The 20,739-nt window shown below is 42.6% G+C and overlaps 1 protein-coding gene across 28 annotated transcripts in view; it reads left to right on the top strand.

Moving 5' to 3' along the window:
* The window catches only part of ADAMTS9 (ADAM metallopeptidase with thrombospondin type 1 motif 9), a 173,429-nt gene extending 155,675 nt beyond the window's left edge, over positions 1–17,754 (top strand). For all 28 annotated transcript variants that reach the window (XM_084988871.1, XM_084988867.1, XM_084988868.1 and 25 more), the window contains 3 exons: positions 4,341–4,445; positions 14,080–14,174; positions 16,211–17,754. In XM_084988871.1, the coding sequence (XP_084844997.1) occupies positions 4,341–4,445; positions 14,080–14,169 (195 nt within the window). In that variant the 3' untranslated portion in view covers positions 14,170–14,174; positions 16,211–17,754. The remainder of the gene's footprint in view (positions 1–4,340; positions 4,446–14,079; positions 14,175–16,210) is intronic.
* The last annotated feature ends 2,985 nt before the right edge of the window (positions 17,755–20,739 follow it).

Here is a 20,739-nt window from a genome sequence, read left to right as displayed (position 1 = left end):
AATTGGGACTGGGTGCTGCTCAGGATCCCAGGCACTGTCTCCCCAGGATGCCTTTCCACACAACCACAGAGACCATCTGAAGACAAACACATCTGAATTTTCTTTTAACGATGTTGTTTTCTCAGCCCCAAGCTTTAGAAAGTATTGCTAAACAGTTTAGAGAAGTGTAAAGGAAGCTTTCCAGGGAGAAAGAAAATAAACAAAGGACAGAATGTTAAAAAGGGCCTTTTCTCCATTACCCAGGAATTGAAAACTTTTGAAGTGCGGTTTCTTTAGAGCAGTGGAGGACTTCAAACACCCTATTCGTATGGGTTGCATTTAACAGCTTATAGATTGGTTGGTCCTGCCTTTTTCAAAGGTCTCAGGGATTTTCTGGTTTTGATATGTGCATCTTTATGGAGAAACCTAAGGAAATGAGAGGTAATTTAAATTCAGTATTTTGATAATTCAGAGACAAATGAACTGATTGATTTCTAAATCCCGACACTACAACTGCTGCTACAGGAGAAAACCAAAGCCAGCAAAAGGCTCATCTGTATTTTTTTTCCAGCCCATTCTTCAAACCCTATTGGATACTTTAAGAATTCAATTCCTTAGAAGGTTATTGAGCACCATCTATATTGATGAAAGACCCAAGGTTTTCAAATCACTTGTCCAGGAAAAAAATCTGCAGAAAGCATGAGTATGCGAATTCCTCTCAGAGTTCTGGCTTGTCCTTTGATTCATGACTACAGGGAAGTCAAAGCAAAGGGACCTTCTGACAGACTGCTGCTTCTTGCTCCTCAGCCATTGCTGTTGCTTTGATAAGGGTGGGTTTCCCCAAGAGCCCTCTATTCCAGATACAGCCAGAGTATTTTCTTATCCCGATCACAGTGGATATGGCATTATTATTATTGTTGATGCTGGTGCTAATAGCATTAATTGTCTACTATGCTTGAAGCACTGTGCTTAGCATTCCTAAATCACTGGCGTTTCATCATCCACCACCTCCTACAGCATGCCCCTTCCTACCAATGAGGAAACTGAGGTGTAGAGAGGTTGGGTGACTTACCCAAACCTACACCGGTGCTCAATAGAGGCCAGATTTGATCCCAAGTATGGGTGAGTCCAAACCCATGATGGCAGACGGTCTGGCTAATCTCACTTCCAGACACACCTTCAGCAGCATTCACCCTTGTCAAACAGAAAGCAAAACCTCTCTTTGTCGGAGGTCTGTCTTTCACTAACCCTTCTGGATTACCTACTGTATGCATGTGTTAATTACTCTTTTAAATCAGCAGCCAGTGATAGGCTGAAACTCTCTTGCTTTTTAGACCCAGAAGATAAGACCTTTTTTTTTTTTTTGGCGGGGTGGTTGGGGAAGAGCAAGATATCCCAGACTAGAGCTAGAAAGGACAGTGGGTCTTGACTCTGATGACACTCAACTTTCAGAGAGCTCTTTATCAACTAGGACGCTGGCTGAACATGCAAAGCCCTAAACCTGAACAGGCAGAAAGACAATAGAGACAATAGCATCTGCTCCAAAAGAGCAAATCTAGCTAGCACGCAGTCAGCTGGGCTACGTACTCAGACACTGGACACCTAGGTCAGCTGGTGGTATCCTCAGGCTAGAAGCCTGGCCTTCTAAGACCTTTGATATACGTTTGACGTCAGCAGATCAAGGTTACCTTCTTCAATGCAGGTGGGACAAGCAGTCCTAGAGGGAAACCATATAGGGAGGGAGAGAAGAGAGCGTGGTCTGGGCATGGTGAACGCAGAAACCAGAGTCTCAGGAGGCCGAGCAAGGAGGGTTCTGAGCCTCCGGTGTAGCCACAATCACCTGGGTATTAAAACTGCTCAGCCTTAATAATTACTAACATTTGCATAGTACTGTCACAAATAAGTTTGAAATATGTGTGTGTATGTATTTGGCTGCCCCCTGGCATATGGAGTTCCCAGGCCAGGATCAGATCTGAGCCACTGCAGTCACAACCCAAGCTGCAACTGCAGCAGTGCTGGATCTTTAACCCACTGTGCACCTCCAGGGATCAAACCTGCATCCCAGTACTCCCAGGATGCCACCGATCCCATTGTGCCACAGGGGGAACTCACAAATATATTTTTTAAATATCACCTACCCTCTGCCAGGTAATGTGTTAGGTGCCTTATACCTTCTGTCTAATTGCCTCCTATTCATGGGTTAGGTTTTATTAATCCATGTTACAGATGGACTGAGGAAAGGTAAGCCACTAGCCTGAGGTCACGCAAAAGGTAGAAGAGTCAGGATTCTAGGATAAATCCATCCCCCAGACCTCAGCATTCCTGGGGCTGGATAAGTCTCTGTTGTAGGGGACCATGCTGTGCATTGTAGGATATTTGGCAACATCTCTGGTCTCTCTCTACCAGCAGCTAATGGCACACACACATCCACCATCTGTGGTAATGTGACCACCAAAAATATCTCCAGATATTGCCAACTCCCTCTGGGAGCAAATTCGACCTCTGATGCGCTCCACTGATTTAGAGCAAATTTAGTCCTCCCATCACCTCTGTGAACAGAAATCCTACTTGTCCCCAGTGTACAGGTGTGGAACTTAAGGGCCCCAAAGAGTTCATAAACTCTGGTTAGCAAGTATTTATGGAACCAACATGGAGAGGAAACCTCCAAGTTATACCTAGTCCTGGAATTTTTTTTTTTTTCTTTTTAGGACCACACCTGCAGCATATGGAAGAACCCAGGCTAGGAGCCTAATTGGAGCTGCAGCTACCAGCCTACACCACACCACAGCAAAACTGGATCTGGGCCGTATCTATGACCTACGCCGCAGCTTGTGGCCATGCTTGATCTTTAACCCACTGAGGGAGGCCAGGGATCAAAACTGCATCCTCATGGACAGACACTGTGTTGGGTCCTTAACCTGCTAAGCCACAATGGAACTTTCCTGGAAGTCTTAATTGAAGAGCTTGGACATAATATTTAGGAAGACTCTATCAAGTGTCTAGACATGTTAAAAACTATAACTGATAAAAATAAACAAATATCAAGCCCTTCCTCTCAAGGAGCTTACTGTTGTATTGGAGAAAAAAGTAACACAAAACAGTTGTGTGTGTGACTTTATCAGGGCTTATATCAGTATTTTTTTTTTTTTTTTTGCCACATCCACAGCATGCGGAAGTTTCCAGGCCAGATATGAACACACAGCCGCAACCTGAGCCATGGCAGTGACAATGCCAGATCCTTAACCCACTGCACCACAAGGGAACTCCTAGTATCAGTATTTCTGAATATCTACAAGGTACCAGCCATAATTTAGTCCTCTCTACACTTTTCTGAAGGAGGTGCTTCCACTTTACAGGTAGAGAAACCAACGTTCTTACAAGGTTAAAAAAAAAAAAAAAAAAAAAAAAGCTGAATTTACACTTAGGTCTGATTGAGTACAAGTCTCCGCCTCGCTGCTCTCCTTGACTTATTAAAGACCACTTTGACAAAGAACTCGATCATAAAGCTCGGAGAGGAAGCATTCACTCACTGTGAGCACGTTCATCCAGAAAGTACACTTTTACCTCTGAAACTTTCTTGGAGTAGGAAACCTCAAGTATTTATTTTAGATGACTTTGCGGAGTCATTTTTGAAAGAGAGAAAGAAACGGAGACAGATGGCCAGATGGCGAAAGCAAGAGAGACTCGCCGTTGCACAGACTCCTTGGAAAGAAAAAGGGAAACACCCGAGGCCACGTTTGGGAAGGAATCCCGGATCCAGGCTGGGAGGTCCGGGTTCCCCTGGCCCCTGAAGGAAGCGGCGGTGCGGGCCCCGCAGCCTAGAGCAGGTCGCGCGCGCCCTCTGCTGGCAGGTCCCGAGAAAGCGCCTCTCCTTTGAAGTCCCCGCCCCGCTGTGCTTAGGACTCGGCGTGCTCAGCGCCGCGGGGAGCTGAAGCCCAGGAAGCTTTGGCAGCGAGATCTTGTTAGAAAAATTACACTGTGGCATTTTGTTTCTGAAGGAATCTGATAATTGTGAGCAACATCAGGATTGCTGTGTTAGGGACGCAGAATAGCGGTGCTTGAGAGCGAGGACTTTGAAGTCAGGAAAATGTGCGTTGGGCTCTCCCTGTCTCCTGGAAAAAGTGAACCACCTGCGCCGGGCCTTAGTGTTACCGTGTGTACAGAAAACTCCTTTCAAAGAGCTCTGGTGAGAGTGGATGAGATGATGTACATAAAATGTCCCCCCTCCCCATGAATCCTCAGTCATTAGTAGCTATCGTAATTAATTAATATTTTTCTCCACCTTACCTTTGATGATAGTGTGGCCTTTGCTTGGGATGTCATGTGGACTAAAAATCTTTCTCATTGGCGGTTTATTCCAGGGTCGTTTCAGCATCAACCTTTATGGAACTGGCCTGTCTCTAGCTGAATCTGCCAGATGGATCTCTCAAGGGAATTATGCTGTCTCTGACATCAAGAAGTCCCCGGTAAGGTTACCAATGGGTTGGAGGATGGGTTTTGTTTTCTCTTTCTTCCTCTCTCCCTCCCCCTGAGGTAGTGATGCTAAAGGAGCAGGGTGTGCTTTTCCACTTTCTCAAACCATTTTACAAAGTGTCAGGGAGAAAATTGAGGACGGAAATCAAAGTTCAGCATGTACAGGTGACTGGAGCATAGTCTTACTTCCCTTCTGGTGAATTCTTCCCAATGTGAACATGCGAAGCACTGGTGTGATTAAAAAGATGCCTAGGTAGGAAACAAAAGCAATCAGCAGCCTCAGCAAAGTGTGTGGCTCAGACTACACACTCAGTTAATTAGCCAACATGCCATCCACCTGTGAGAACTTAGCGACAATGATGTCTGTTTCAGAAGAACTGAAATACAAACGGGGCTGTGGTCCTTCAATCAGGAGGGTTTCTGGAGAGTTTGAGAAGCACACACAGGTTCTGCAAGTCTGTTTTTCATGCTCCAGCATCTTGTTGCTTAAGGGTGTGTCCCTGCAGAGCGTCCACCTCAACCAAGAGCTTGTAGACAATGCAGTTTCTGGGGCTTCAGAGCAGGATCTTTGCCAGGACAGCTGGCAAAGTTCTGGTCAATGTGCTGTTTCTCAGCCTGGGCGTGTGTTGGAATCACGTGGGAGAGTTTAGCATGCATGTGCCCAGCCCCTCCCAGATGCACTGATGCAGGGGGAGAAGTTAAAATTCCCCAGGTGATGCTAATGTATAAGCCTGGGTGGAAAGCATTGTCCTTCACAGTCTTTTGGGAGGCTCCAAGAATGTGGGGCCAGAGCTTGACCCCTGGGCAAGGAAACTTACCAGGGTGTGGCCTCTGGTCCCAGTCCTGCATTAGCCATGACCTCTGCCCACAGGGTCTCCAGAAATGTGATTAAGAGGCAGGGGAGAATAAACTAGCAAGTGGGATATTATTCCAAGGTGGGGTTGCCAGACAAAATACAGGTACCTGGTGAAATTTGAATTGCAAATAAATAAGGAAGACTTTTTACTATATACCTGTCTGAAACATTGTATAGGACATATTTGTTCTTGAAAAAGTGTGTGTTTTCTGAAATTCACATCTGACTGGGCATCCGATATTTTTATTTGCTAAACCCTATCAAAATTGGGGAGTTCCCGTTTTGTCTCGGTGGTAAGGAACCTGACTGGATCCATGATGACGCGGGTTTGATCCCTGGCCTCACTCAGTGTGTTAAGAATCCGATGTGAGCTGAGGTATAGGTCACAGACACAGCTCAGATCTGGCGATGCTGTGGCTGTGACATAGACCGGCAGCTGCAACTCTGATTCGACCCCTATCCTTGGAACCTCCATATGCTACAGGTGCGGCCCTTAAAAAAAAGCTCAGAATGTAAGTGTAACGTGCTTCCACCCAGGAAGGGAAGGAACATGAGTTGTGACATGCCAGCAAAATCTCCGAGGTTCATGATCCTTTTTTTAGCTTCCAGGGGTAAATCTGTGTCTTGGGGAAAAAACAAACAAAAACACCTCTTTCAAGCTCTCTTTTTTTCTATCTAAGACAATCAGCTCCTTCAAATCTGATTAAATGGCCATATCATTTGCTTATAAATTAGTCATTTTTTCCCTTGTACTGAAAGGAATAAAAAGAGCCAAGAGACAGCACAGTTTGCTTTCGAATGTGAGCTTTACACTCTGCCCTGAAATTAGAATGTTTTGTCCCGCTCCTACAATATATTATGTTTTAGTGTCCGAGAAACAAACACACACGCACAGATTATTTACCCAAAATGTGATCATACATGAAGCCTGATTATGTAGGAAGCCATCTATGTAAATGGTGTAACAAGTTTTAGTTCTGTTAGTCAGTGTCAATATTGCAGATTTTCTCCACAACTTAAAAATACATCCAGGAGCACCACCGTATGGAGACAGTGGTCACTGCACTCTGCCTTAGCTGTTTCTTTCTTCCAGCCTTTGGGGGAAGGTATGCCTGTGCTGGAGGGAATTGCTTTCACAATTACCTGTCAGCATTTTTTTTTTTTCCTTTCAATTTTGGTATTCCCTGCCAGCTCAGAGAGCCTGAGCTCAAAAAAAAATTAATCTCCAGGGTCTATCGAGCACTCCTGATGAATCCCCAGGAGCCAGGACTGAGCAATCTCAGTCTCCTAGCAGCAGGGAGAAATGATGCTGTGTACCCCACCTGCTATGCCATCCAGCATCATCCCCCAGGGATGCTCCACGGAAACTAAGCCTCTGCAGCCAAAGACACTTGGAAACCTTATATGTTTTATTTCCCTCTTAAAGAGTCCCAGTGAGCATGTGTGGATTGGAGGTTGGGCTAAAGAGTTCAGGAAGGAAATCTGTGTGGTTTTATTCAGGTCAGCGTGTCCCCCAATCACTGGTTCTCCAACTTGGGCATGTGCATCAGTGCCACCTCCAGGACTTGGTCAAACAGCCAGTCTGGGGAGGAGCCCATAATGTCCATTTCCAGCAGTTTCCCAGACGATGCTGATGTCCTGGTCTGGGACCACGTTTTGAGAGCCACTGACCTGAGTTCAACCAACCACAGAGCCTTTTTTCCAAAGTTACACCTTTGAATTTTCCTGGATTGCCAGTGTTCCATGGAACACACTTTGGAAAACTGATGTCCCAGCTCCCATTGTGATTTACCACCATCTGGCTTCCGAGGGGCTGAGGCTGCTCCTAATTTTCTCTCCGAATAGCCCTGCTTTGATTGAGTCCTCACTTTCTCTCACTTTTCTGCTGGGAGTCACTGAGAGAAAAACACAATGAATACCTCCATTTTCCAATGCTTGGCAATAAAATGTTTTCCCCAAGCAAAACTACAGGAAAACTCTAGTCTTTCAGGATAAAACTGAATTGCCAGGACCGCTTGAAGGGTGGGAACACGGTCTTACCAGCAGGAACAAAACTGGGAAAAGTCTGTGTCAGGTTCACTCTTGGTTGCCTGTATGTAATGGGAAGAAATTCTCCTTTTTTTCTTTTTTTTTTTTTTTTAAGAATTCTCCTTAAAAGAAAAAAAAAAACTCATAATAATAATGGTTTGTGTCATTGACATAGCTACTATTTATTGGACATTTTACATGCCTGAGATCCCATTCTTCTGGCTTTCTCAAATTCAAAGTAAAATGCTGAAATCAAAGCCCACAGAGGCTGCAGAGTACAAACCTTAATTAAGTCAGATCGCCTGGCAGGCACTTATTAGCTCTGCCATTTTGAGCAAGTTATGTAACTTCTCAGGAGCCTCCGTTTCTTCATCCGTAAAATGGGGATCATGCTAGTCCTTATCCAGCTGGATTCTTGTGGTACATAAATGACATAAGGAGGTAAAGCTGTCAGCACGTCACAGGGCAGACAGTAGGGGCCCAGTATTTGCAGTTAATGCTGCAGTGTTTTCATAGGCCTGAGGCTTGCTATAAGGTTTCAGAATTGGTCGAGGGGATGAAGGAAGCAGGTTCAGCCTGAGCGGAGGCCAAGCCTAGACCTGGCTGGCACCCACGGCACCCAGTGAATTTTGTCCCCTCTTCTGGGAGTGAGGCACAGAGTGGGGGGAGGGGATGCCCCCGGCCCAGGGATGGACTTGTAGACAAGTGTTTCCACTGTGCCTACCTGGCTCAGGGATACCCAGGTTCCACTCCGCTTCCGTGTGAGGGACAGGCTGCAGAGAGGGTGTGGCCCAGGTGTGAGACTGCAGCAGAAATGTTGGTGTTCTGAGCTCCTCTGCCAGTGATGTTCTGGGCACTCTTCCCCAACGAGTGGACTCAGGGTGTGAAAGGGCCCTCAGCCCCATCTAGAAGTACCCCTTCAAAATGCCCTTTCTCAGAGATGCCATCTGGCCCTTGGTCCAGGAGGTCCTGGAAGGGCCTTCAGAGTGAGGCACAGTGAGGGGAGGCTCACTGAGGCCGGGCTTTGTGCTGTTTTTGTACCTGAGGGATTGGCAGGGTCAGCGGGCAGCCAGGGGCCTATATTACTAAGGCCTGGATGCCTGACCCCAGACCTAATGGTCATTCCTTATTCTGGGGGAAGAGCTGTAAATGGAAGAATTGCTTTGAAATTAAAAATTAATGAAAGTGACATTGCCATAGAGGAGAATGACTCAGTTCATATGTTGAATCTTTTAGTTCATTTCCAACCAGTGGAGTTAAGGTAACATGAGATCAATATGAGTGTGTGTATGTGTGTGTGTGTATGTGTAGTAAGCACAGAATCAATTCTCATTTATCTATCACAGGCTGCCTCCTAACCCACAAGTCATTTATGAAAATCCAGTTATCCACCAAGTGTAAAAATCATACTGCACACGAGTGAAACTACCATTTATATGTGTGTACATTTTATTCTATAAATCCCATTGAAGTTAGACATTTATACATAATGTATGTATATATTTACATATACTTATGCACACATAGATATATATATTTATATACATACATGTAAGTGTGCTTAGGACTGTATTTTGAAAAAAACCAAAAACCGTGTTTTATGGGCAATTTAACTCCCAGCACACTCCAAAGAAATGCAAATAAGCACACTTCCATCAGAGATGTGCTGGCTGTCCTCAATTCCATGAGTCAACCTCTTCTGGTCGTATCAGTTGTGAAAAGCAGAGAAATAAGTGACAAGTACGAACTATAAACTATTCTTAATGGAACAGAGAGTCATTCATTTTAAATACATGCAGTGGCTCAAACTCTGCTCACAAAATATTTATTGAAAAGAGATTTTTAGAGGACATGGCTTTAATGAAGAAATAAAAATGATTTACAATTAGGTTTTCATTGTCTGTGAGGGGGTGCCTCAAAAATGCTGGAAAACATCCCTTTTTCTTTTCAATAGGTACTGTTTCCCTGACAGCCATGTTTATGCTATTCATTTTCTCAGTATGTATTTTTATTATATAGTAGAAATAAGCTAGCATAGCCTTTACCTAAATCAAATTAATGGAGTCCTTAAAAATAACATGAACATTGCAAAGCTGATATCAGCAATTTTATAATTGCCAGCCTCATCTCCATGAGATTAGGCTGTGATGGGAGATCCACACATAAAAATACCTTTATGACAAAAATATCTATTATTTTTTGGAGTTCCCATCATGGCGCAGCAGAAACGAATCTGACTAGGAGCCATGAGGTTGTGGGTTTGATCCCTGGCCTTGCTCAGTGAGCTGTGCTGTAGGTTGCAGATGCGCCTCAGATCTGGCATTGCTGGGGCTGTGGTATAGGCTGGCAGCAACAGCTCTGATTAGACCTAGCCTGGGAAGCTCCATATGCTGTAGGTGTGGCCCTAAAAAGACAAAAAAAAAATCTATTATTTACTGAGTAGTACATTAGGCCAACTAAGCTAAGCTCTTTTTAATGCATTCTTTCATTTGTAGCACACCCATAAGGGAGACTAGTATTATCCCCATTTTACAGATGCACCAGAAAATTGAAGTTTAAAGAGGTTTGTTTGTTTTTTTTTTTAAGATTTAATACAAACTCAAGTCAATCCAGTCTCTGCTGCTGTGTCAGGAAGAGTTTGGCTAAAATATAAGCTTTAATAAGACAGAAGGTATCTACTGTGTCAGCATCCTTAAGGCCACCAGACCTATACTTCAGCCTAGGGTGAATGTTCTTGGCTAGAAGATCATTTGGTCTGGCATCTTGCCTAGTTGGTGGTGTCCAACTAACTCCAGAACTATCATGGACCCTTAAAACCAGGACCAAGTAGGGTGATGGAAATCAGAGTCCCACCTTAATCTCACTCATAATCAAAAACATGCAAATTTTTTAAAAGAGTGAATTTTTTTTTAATTGGCAAGTTTTTTCTTTTTTCCTTTTATGTTTTAAAACGAGATTATCCATTGTTTTCGAGAGTCTTCCATAGTTTGGCTATATGAACCAATTATAGCCCAAAGATAACCTGAAATGCAGGCACAAGTATGCTTCAAAAAGCATGGAGGAGAAGGAAAATGTAAAACATCTTAGATGCTGAACACCGTGCAGGAATCGGGGTGGGTGTGGCTTATATGACACGGTGATTTGCAAAACGGGATGTGATGCCGCTGATAAACATGGAGTTTTTCATAACACAGGGAAGCATGAAGGGGACTGATAAGCAGGGCCGTCTGAATTGGAGTTCACACAGAAGAGTGTACTTGAACTTCAGGCTTTTTCTTCCGCCCTCCCTTCCTTCCTTCCTTTCAACAAATGTGTATTTAGACCACTATGAGCCAAATACGGCTACATTCTAGAGACCCTCAGATTTTAACAAGGCACTGGCCTTGCCATCTTGGGGCTTACATTCCAAGGAGGGGGAGAGAGAGACATGAAGAGAGAATTTCCCCATTTTAACAGGATGCTCTGCAGCAGGTAACTGCATCAAAAAGGTTTCTCAGTCTGAGTTCCTAAGAATTTGCCAGACAAAAGATGGCTGGTCCAGTGCCCACAGAGAGGGAGAGGGAAAAGAGTTCCAGTTAGAGAAGTGGCACGTGCAAAGGCCCTGTGTTATAAGAGGCGTGTAAGAAGAGCAATGCAATGAAATGCAGAGGAGGAGGTGGAGGGAGGGTAGAGGGAAAAAATGGAGCAGGATGAATCCTGGACAGCCACACAAGGCCGGAGACCAAGGTTCAGCAAACTCTGTAAAGGACCAGATAAAAAATATTGTAGACATTGCCAGCCAAGAGGTAAATATCATCAATATTACATATGTACTTATATGACAAGAGCAAAAACAAATTTACACAAACCTTTTAGTGATAAATCAAAACATAGTAATATTTGAGTATCAAGTTTTGCTATACAGATCTACCCAGGAAAAGTGTGGAATAGTGAGAGAAGATAACATTTTGCTTTATTAGTGTTCTCTGTTATCAGAACTGATTACAAATATGTATCTGTTAATGCCAATCTGAAAGGAGATATTTTTGTACTTCAGCTTTGTAAATGTCTCTTTGCAGGGATAGATATTGCCAAACACTAATATCATCTACAACGACATCATTTTAATTGGGCATATTCATGCCTTCACAGGCATTTGTGGAATTCTACTAGATTTTTCACTTGATATTTGCCTTTCAGCATGCCATTACATTACAGATTAATCACTTGTAATTGAAGGTGAGATGGAAGGTCCTCAATTAACTCATTAGATGGGTTTTGAAATATGACAATTTCCTTTGCATGGACATCAAAGTCCAGAAATGCTGCTGGAACTGGGGTTTGTGCTCAGGAAATATATGCACTGTAAATGTATGTGGAATGGCAGCAGAGAGCCTTGCTCTAACATTTGATAGGATGAGAAGTGTACAATGTGCCTTAACTTGATTTATGATTCGAAGAATGTTGCTATTGAAATGACTTTACCACAGTGTAAGTTTTGGCCTATACATGCAATTTTTGCCTTGTAATTTTAGCTTCAGTTCATTAAGAAACATTATCAACTCAGTAGCAAAAGATAATGCCCAAAGCCATTAATGCTCAATGACAGTGATTGAGAATGGCTCTTCTTGTTCAGAAAGATTTTAATCCTGGCCCTGGGCTCAAAATCACTGTAAAAATTCTTCACTGCTTAGTTATCAAACCCCTTTATGTTAGAGTAAGTCAGGGCATTCAGCTTCTCGTCCTGACCCCAGATTTCCTGATGATGGTTAAGTGGATGAGAGAAAAAGCAGGTCATCACTGATGCCGCCAACTCAGTAACACTGGGTAGGTTCGTATGTTTTCTGCAATGACTAATCACAGGCTTTCAACATCTTACATTTTCACAAGTTTTGTAAATGAGTCCAACTAATGCCTTTCCTCCTCTGCACATATTTCTTACCAGCACTAGTTCCTAACCTGCTAAGCCACAGTGGGAACTCTTGCTTTGCTTTTTAACTGACAGTTGAGGTCACTCCCAATGTCAAGAATAGGGTTTATATCTTTAAATGGGTGAAAAGAAGCAAACAAGGAGATTATTTCTTGACATGTGGAAATGATATAAAATCCAGATTTCCAGAGTTCCTGTTGGGGCTCAGTGGGAACGAAACCAACTAGTAACCACGGGGATTCGGGTTTGATCCTTGGCTCCGCTCAGTGGGTTGAGGCTCTGGCATTGCCATGAGCTGTGATATAGATTGCAGACGTGGCTTGGATCTGGCATTGATGTGGCTTGGTGTAGGCTGTCTGCTCCAACTCCAGTTTGACCCCTGGCCTAGGAATTTCCATATGCCATGGGTGTGGCTCTACTAAAAAAAAAAAAAAAAAAATCCAGATTTCAGGGTCCATAAATCAGGTTTTCCTGGAACACAGACCTGTCCCTCCATTCGCCTCCTGACTGTGGCTGCTCTTATGTGACAACAGCAGGGGTGAGGAGTCACACTGGCTCTTATAGCCTCACACTGCCTCTTATGGCCTCACACTGCCACTCCACACACTACAAGTCACAGCAGCACAGTTTAACTTGACAGTGTTTTGAGTGCCATGTGTGTTGCTATATTATAACATTTTCTTTTTTTAAAAAAAAAACTACCATTGTATGTCAAAACAAGAAAAATGTAGACTTGACTATTGCACTTTTAAAGATCAAGAGCATGTGGATTATTCTTTTGTCACATTTAGATGGCAAAGCTTGATGTTTATCATGCAGCGACACTACAGCTGTGCTAAAAGAATACCATCTACACCAGCATGACCAAACTCAGCATTTGTCAAAATACTCCTGACTGAGAGGAAAGCAATGGTCAGGAATTTAGAAAATTTAAAACAGACTATCTCAGAGTTCCCGTCATGGTTCAGTGTCAATGAAGCCAGCTGGTGTCCCTGACATGGGTTCGATCCCTGGCCTTACTCAGTGGTTAAGGATCTGGCCTTGTCGTGAACTATGGTGTAGGTCACAGACACGGTGCGGACCCCACATTGCTGTGGCTGTGGTGTAGGCTGGCAGTTGCAGCTCTGATTCTACCCCTAGCCTGGGAACCTCCGTATGTTGCTGGAGCGGCCCTAGAAAAATACAAAAACAAAACAAAACAAAAAAACAAAGCAGGAGTTCCCATTGTAAGTCAGCAGATTAAGGACCGAACAATGTCTCTGTAAGGACATGGGTTTGATCCCTGGCCTTGCTCAATGGGTTAAGGATCTGGCGTTGTGGTGGCTGTGGTGTAGGCCTGTAGCTGCAGCTCTGATTTGACCCCTGGCCCAGGAACTTCAATATGCCCATGGTGTGACCCTAAAAAGAAAAAGGAAAAAAAGCAATTAACTGGAGTGGTTTCCTTTGCTCTTGATGAGTAGCTAGATCTTATTGATACTCTTCAATTGTTGTTTATATGAAGCAACTGTGCCAGGTCTAAGGCACCAAAGACTTAGTCTCCATGTATGATCTCTGTGAAACAGTATAACTGAGCATATTTCAAAGAGGGTGAGCAAACATGGGGGCAGAAAAGCTGAGGTGTATTCGACTACAATGTGGGCCATACAAAACCAGTAGGCAGGCTGGATTGGGCCCACAGCTCACCTTTCAGCCACACCTGCTTTAGACTTTGGTGAGGATGCTGGGTCCCTTTTCTGTTCAGAAGGCCTACCTGCTATGGGAACAGGAAAGCCAGCACAAGCCCCAGAAATAGATCAGCCAAACAGGTGGACTAAGACAATGCATCTCTTTGTAGGATGGTACTCGAGTCATAGGGAAATGCGGTGGTTACTGCGGAAAATGTGCTCCATCCTCTGGCACTGGCCTGGAGGTTCGAGTTTTATAGTTAAGGTAAGTCTGTCTGTCTCTCTCTCTCTCTTATTTTTTCTGTAGCCTAATGATTCACAAATGTAAGTAGGTCATTTGCCCCCCCAGACAGGTGACTGCTAAGCATCTTGAGCTGACTCAGTGCTGTTCCATCTTTGTCTCTGCTACACATCTGTCCTCATATAACTGAGGCCATCTGTTCTCCACCCTTGGACGTGCCACCCTAGACATCCTGCATCAGATTCCTCTACAGTTCTTAAAAATGCTGCTCCCTGGGCTCCACCTCTGATGGTCCTGCTTTAGTAAGTCTTGGGTGGACCCAGGAACCTGTTTTTAATGCAAGGAATTCTGATGCAGGTGACTCACAGATCATGCTTTGAGAGATAGCACCCAGGAGTGTTGTTGAAAGAGTGGTATTAATGGCATTCATTGCTCCCTGACCATGTGTCAGGCACCATGCTAAGCACTGGTCAGGCTTTATTTCAGTGAATCCTCACAATGAAATTATCATTTGGGGTAGTTATTCTCATTCTACAGATGGTAGCTGAGACCCACAGTTGTTATGGAACTTGCTCAAGGTCATGATGAATTCCCTTGGCAGAACCTAGGAGTGTCCTACCCCAAAGCCAGTGCTCTGAATTCATGTACTCTTCCGCACACTGGTTACTGAAGTGTGATCTGAGGACCACTGTGATCCACTGGTGGGATCCACATCACATGGGAACTTGTCAGAAATGCAGAATCTCAAGCTCATTCTAGACCTACAAAATCAGAATCTGCATTTTAACAAATCTGTGGGAGAGTCTGTGAAAGGTCAACAATTCCTGGTTTAACTACATTATGCCAGCAAGTACGCCCTCTGCTGGGCAGAGGACTGAACCAATCACTCTTTTTGTCCCTTTTCTCATCCCAGTCCCCCCCATCCTACGATTTCCCTCAAGCTTCCAGCAGCCCATTACCCTGTTAGGCTCTTCAAGATGGTGATTGACACTTAGATATCAGTGCCAATGTTTAATTAAATATCCATACTCAAAATCATGATCTTAAATTAGGATTATTTCCACTGCAGGAGGCAACAGGAAAAAAGAAACTTATTGTCTTACATAACTGAGATGTCCAAGCAATGGTCCAGCTTTAGGTATGGCTGGATCCAGAGGCTCAAACAGGGTCATCAGGACTCTTTTCTTTCTCCATCCATCAGCAATGCTTGCCTCTTATGTGGCTTCATTCTCAGGCTGATCATCTCTCCCACAAGATGGTTCTTGGCAGTTCTAGGCTTACATCATCCTTACAGCTCATAGCCCCAAGTTAATGCTAACCTCCAGCATCTATTCTGCATAAGAACTCTGCCTCTGATTGTGTCACATGTCCATTTCCAAACCAATCACAACGTCCAAGAGACCGAGATCAGGTACCACCTAGAGTCAGGTGACCAGTAGCTTCATTTGGAAGAGAGATGGTTCTCAAAGGACCATAAGGAGTTTGTTATCAGAAAAGAGATGGGATAAAGTCAGGCAAAGTCAGCAGGTATCCATTAGAGATCCCTGTTTTATATGTAGTGTATGTATTTCATGTCTAGTAAATTTTTGTATGTATTTTATGTATGGTAAGATTTGAGTGAGCACATATAACATTTACATGTTATGTATAACAAAGACTAGGAGGAAACACACTAGTATTTGAAGAACATTAGGTGAAGGGAATCAAAGGCTAGTGGTTTTTTTATTTTATTCTTTATACACCACTGACGTTTCCATGTTTCTTATAATAAGCATTATTTTTGAAATCTAGAGAGGAGTTCCTTGGTGGCTCAGCAGGTTAAGGATCCATCATCATCACTGCTGTGGCTGAGGTCACTGCTGTGGTGTGGGTTCGATCCCTGGCCTAGGAACTTCTGCATGCCATGGGTATGGCCAAAAAATAAATCAACCAAATAAAATCTATAGAAAATAGTGTTATTTTAAAATTCCATATGTAAAAATTTATGCTTGACCTACTCTTGACTCTATGTCATTGGAGACAGAAGATTTACATTTCCTGGTTGGTTCATTTGTTTTCAGATGCTCTGAAGAGGAAGCCATTATGGGATGGATGAAGGATAGTGATGCAATACCTCCACCTTAAAATTTGTGTGAGTGTGTGTGTGGTGCGTGTGTGTCTGTATGTGTGTGTGGACTTGTATGTCTGTGTGTGTGTGTACATATGCATATATATATATATACATATATACACACACATGTATGTGTGTGTATATATGTGTGTGTATATAGATGTGGAATATCCTAATGATGTAAAGTTTAATATTTATGTTTGAAATTATTTATTGTGATGTAATATTTTTGTACGTAAAATGATTCTATTATGACTGCCTTTGGCATTATTTTGTCCCCTGCAGTCAGACCACTGCATTTTACGTACTCTACATTATATGTAGTACTATGACAAGAGTGATCCTTCATTATCACGGTACACTATTGTTTACTTCCTATCTGTAAATGTTTTCTTGTTACTTTTTTAAAATTGTAATTTAAAAAAAAAAAAAAGGAACAACCTAGCTGCCATCAAGGTGCTACAAGAGTCGTATGAAGATATTTTTGGCATTTCTAGGAAAGTATCATTAGCCAATAAGTAATTTAGTGATGTCACAGATTGTACCAGCTCTTAATTATGTTAAATATCTATTCAGTTTCATGTGATCTCTGGGAAAAAAAAAAAAGATTGCTGCCTTGGTGCTAATATTGTATGTATTTAAGCGATCATCAGACTCAGAAATGTAAACAGTTTAATAAAAGGGAGAAAACAAAGGACAGCTTCCAGTGGACAGAATCACTTGGATAAAATAAGACTGTTTACCCTTTTTTTGAGACATACCTTTCTGGAAAGAGACTTGGACTTGTTTCTTGTTGTTATTGTTACTGATACTTTGCTTCAGTCCATGGTGCGTTGCTCTCTCTCTGGTTAAATGGAGGGTCCCCACAAGCAGTTTCATTACCAAGTGATATTGAGCAAATGAGACCTGCTCAGCGTTTTGACAAGATATTCTCAAATGGTGTCTACTTTAACAATTGTAATACAGAAAGATGCATGGGATGGGGTGCTATTAGCACCCCCAGCATATCTGAAGAAACTAAGGACCAGGCTCTTCATCATCGGGATTGCCTTCTACATGAAAACATTGGCTGGTGACTTGACTTCTATTTAGGCCAGAAGCCTAAAGCTCTGCCAGTGTTGGTGACTGCTGCAGTAATTGGAATTCACAAGAAGAAATGAACTGTGGAGTTCAAGATGCCTGAATCTTTCTCAGCTTCTGTGAATCTTTGGACATGCTCTTGGTTACTTCTTTCCAAAACAGAAGTACCAAAGCCCTGGTGTTTCTGCTCTTCTGCCTCGACTGAGGAAAAGTCATTATTCATGTCAGACACTTGGATTTGAGAAACCCTCCCATTTCCGAAAACCAGAGATTCAGAGAAACCTGGCAGTATTCTCCAAACCCAAACTCCAAGGCCCTCCAGGAAGTTATATTCAATGTATGAATAAGTGTTATTCTCCATCATTAATACATTGTGAAAATATACTATGAATAAATACCACAACCACATCCAAACATTTCTGTTTCACATGGTTTTTGGATTCTTGATTCAAGTTGGAATGAGCAAGTCTCTAGTTTATAAGATTGCAAAGTTGGGAAGAAAGGCAGATTTGCTTAATCCCGTTGATTACATTTGCTGTTCTGGAGACAGAGAAGGGACGGGGATGGCCCCCAATTCTGTCTTTTCATGACTTAAATCAGTTGAAGTGGTTCTGCTGAGCATCAGAGATATAAACCTCTTGTCTGTGAGATGGGGAACAAGTAAGCAGACAGAACAGGGGATTTAAGTGGAATTTGGGGGCTTGGTCTCCCCAAGTACAATCACATTAGGGGTGACAATTTCAATGTGCAAATTTGGAGCAGAAATTCACTTCCTCACAGAACCGTAAGAAAGAGACCCCAAAATAAGATGGATGTTTCTTTTTCTCTCCTTTTCTATGCAGAAGTCAGCAGGCAGCTGGGCCTGGTGGGTGACTGTTCTGAATGTCAGCGGAGCATTGGGCTCCTTCTGTTTGGTGGCTGGGCCTTTCTCAAGGTATTGCCCTTATCTGGCTCATCTTCCCTCTGTCAGTGTCTAGCCTGTAGGGAGGAGCCAGTCATTTGAAGGCAATACCTGGAGGTTCAAGGATAACTTTTATTTATAGCTTATTAGGCATTGCTTAGATGCACAGCCTACTCGAATTGCAGAAGGAAATGGACTCTAGATAGCAACCACATTTCCCCCACTAATGCTCAGTGGAGATGGGGTTTCAAGAACTAAAAGGAAGGAGGGAAGAGTGGCCACTGGGCCAATTAGCTGCTTCTGCCACAAGCAGTGAGCAAGAACCACAGAAATCTCTGCCCTTCGGAGTTTACGTGTTAGTGGTGGCAGATGAGAGAGAAAATAAACAAATGAACAAGGAAACTGCTCTGCAGTTCTTTTCCAATAATAGATCTGAGCATATTTTCCATAATGGCCACCCGTGTACAATCATGGCACAGCATGCCATTCCCCAAACACCATGAACTTTCATCCCCCAAAGCTTTCACACATGCTGTTACATGTCTATTATTGCCTTAGCGTGTCAGTTTTTCTTTTGGATTGATACAAAAGTAATAAATAGCAAGCAAAACCTAGTCTGTGAGATGGTAGAGAAGTACCAGAGGGAGAAATAAAGCAGGGAGCTGGAGGGGGAGTCTCCGCTGTGGCACAGCAAAAATGAATATGACCAGTATCCATGAGGATGAGGATTTGATCTCTGGCCTCCCTCAGTGGGTTAAGGAGCTGGCGTTGCTGTGAGCTGTGGTGTAGGTCGCAGACGCGGCTCAGGTCTTGGGTTGCTGTGGCTGTGGCGTAGGCCAGCAGCTGTAGCTCCAATTCGACCCCTAGCCTAGCCTGGGAACTTACATGTGTAGCCCTAAAAAGAAAAAAAAAAAAAAAAAAAAAAAAGGCAGCGAGCCAGAGAGATGCTGGGTGCTCCTGGGTGAGCATGTTGCTGTTTTAAACAGGGTGGTCAGGAATTCCTTCTTTAGGAATTTACATAGCTGCTAACAAAGCCCTAGCTTTGCTGTCTGCCACAGTGGCCACGAGAAACTCTACCTGTCACCAACAGATGGCGGGAGAGGTCCTGTACTGATATTTTAGTATCAAGTCTAGGCATTGCACTGTTAAGCCTGCAGTTTCTTTCTGCTGATTTTACAGGTGATTATGCAGGGTGTACATAAGACCTTTAGAGGTTCTTTGTCCTGAAAAGATTGTTACTCCCCTGAAATCCCTAAAATTTAAAATAACTCCAGACCATGAATTTAGAGGGCTTTTTTTCTTCCCCATGAAAACTACTTTAAAAAAAAAAACACTATATAGCAATTTTCTCCCTGAAACCTGAAGACTATCTTTGCTTGTAGCCCTGGGCATGTATTTTTTCTGTTCAGTAGGTAAAGCAACTAGTTTTATAACATTATTAATCACAATGATGTCTGATAAGGACAAAAGGAGCAAAAGACTAATAAAAGGAGCATTCGTTTACAATGGAAAGAAGATGAAATGTAATTTTGTAAAGAAATGTACACATTCCTATGCAGCTTGTACTACGTCACTGTATTATGACTTAGGATCAAATGCCTTACAGACTGCTGATAGAGTTACAGTGAGGTTAAATAGTGTTTGTATGTAGAAAAATTTAATGGTTTATTATAAGTTCAAAACAATGTTCTTCCTTAAGCTTTGGGTTCAGCTTATAAATCCTATTATTTTACTTATTTATCAGCCTGGTTTTTAATAACTACTTTTTATAAAACATTTGAATAGTGTTTTCTCCATTTATCATTTAGTCAACAAAAAGCCTTTAAATATTTTATACATTATTTATACATTTAATGAATTTTTTTATCTTAAGCCCTTCAATTATCTGACTTAAGCACGTATTTCTGACTACTTAAATACTTTTTATAAGTACAAAAGTATAAATATTACATAAATTGGTGACCCTAAATTTCTTTGAAATATTACTAAGTGGCAAATTGATTTAGTGTGGTTTTGCCTTAAAATGACAAATCTAGATCAAGTACTCAATGACATGGTTTAAAGTGGCATTTTGAGCTACCACTCTAATGTTTCAAATCATGACACTTATATAAGCCATCAAATTTTCACATGTTCCTAAACACATCTAAACACAGTGGTTCTGATTCCCTTAAAAATTGTATATCCTAAATCTTACTCTTAACAGGAATAAAAGTTGTGAGCTCATCCCACTGTTGCAGAACCAGAGGTTCCCCTTGGGTGTAAGAATTGGAACAGCAGAGACCAAGATGGTTCCTCTCTCTCCATCTGGGGAAGAATTTTGTATTCCTTGATTTCCTATTGCTGCTGTAATAAGGTAACCTCAAACCAGGCTTAAAACAACACAGACTTATTATCTTATAGTACTGAAAGTCAGACATCTCACTGGGTTAGTAGAACTGTATTCCTTCTCTATTTCCTAGGGAGAATATGTTCCTTTGCCTTTTCCAGCTTCTAGA

The sequence above is a fragment of the Sus scrofa genome, chromosome 13, assembly GCF_054392235.1.
Source record: "Sus scrofa isolate SSC_HxYL_T2T_F1_AM1 chromosome 13, Sscrofa_HxYL_maternal_Yorkshire_Landrace_v2.0, whole genome shotgun sequence".
Lineage (NCBI taxonomy): Eukaryota > Metazoa > Chordata > Mammalia > Artiodactyla > Suidae > Sus > Sus scrofa.
The sequence above is the reverse complement of the archived record's forward strand: the minus strand, read 5'-3'. Positions and strand labels throughout refer to the sequence as shown.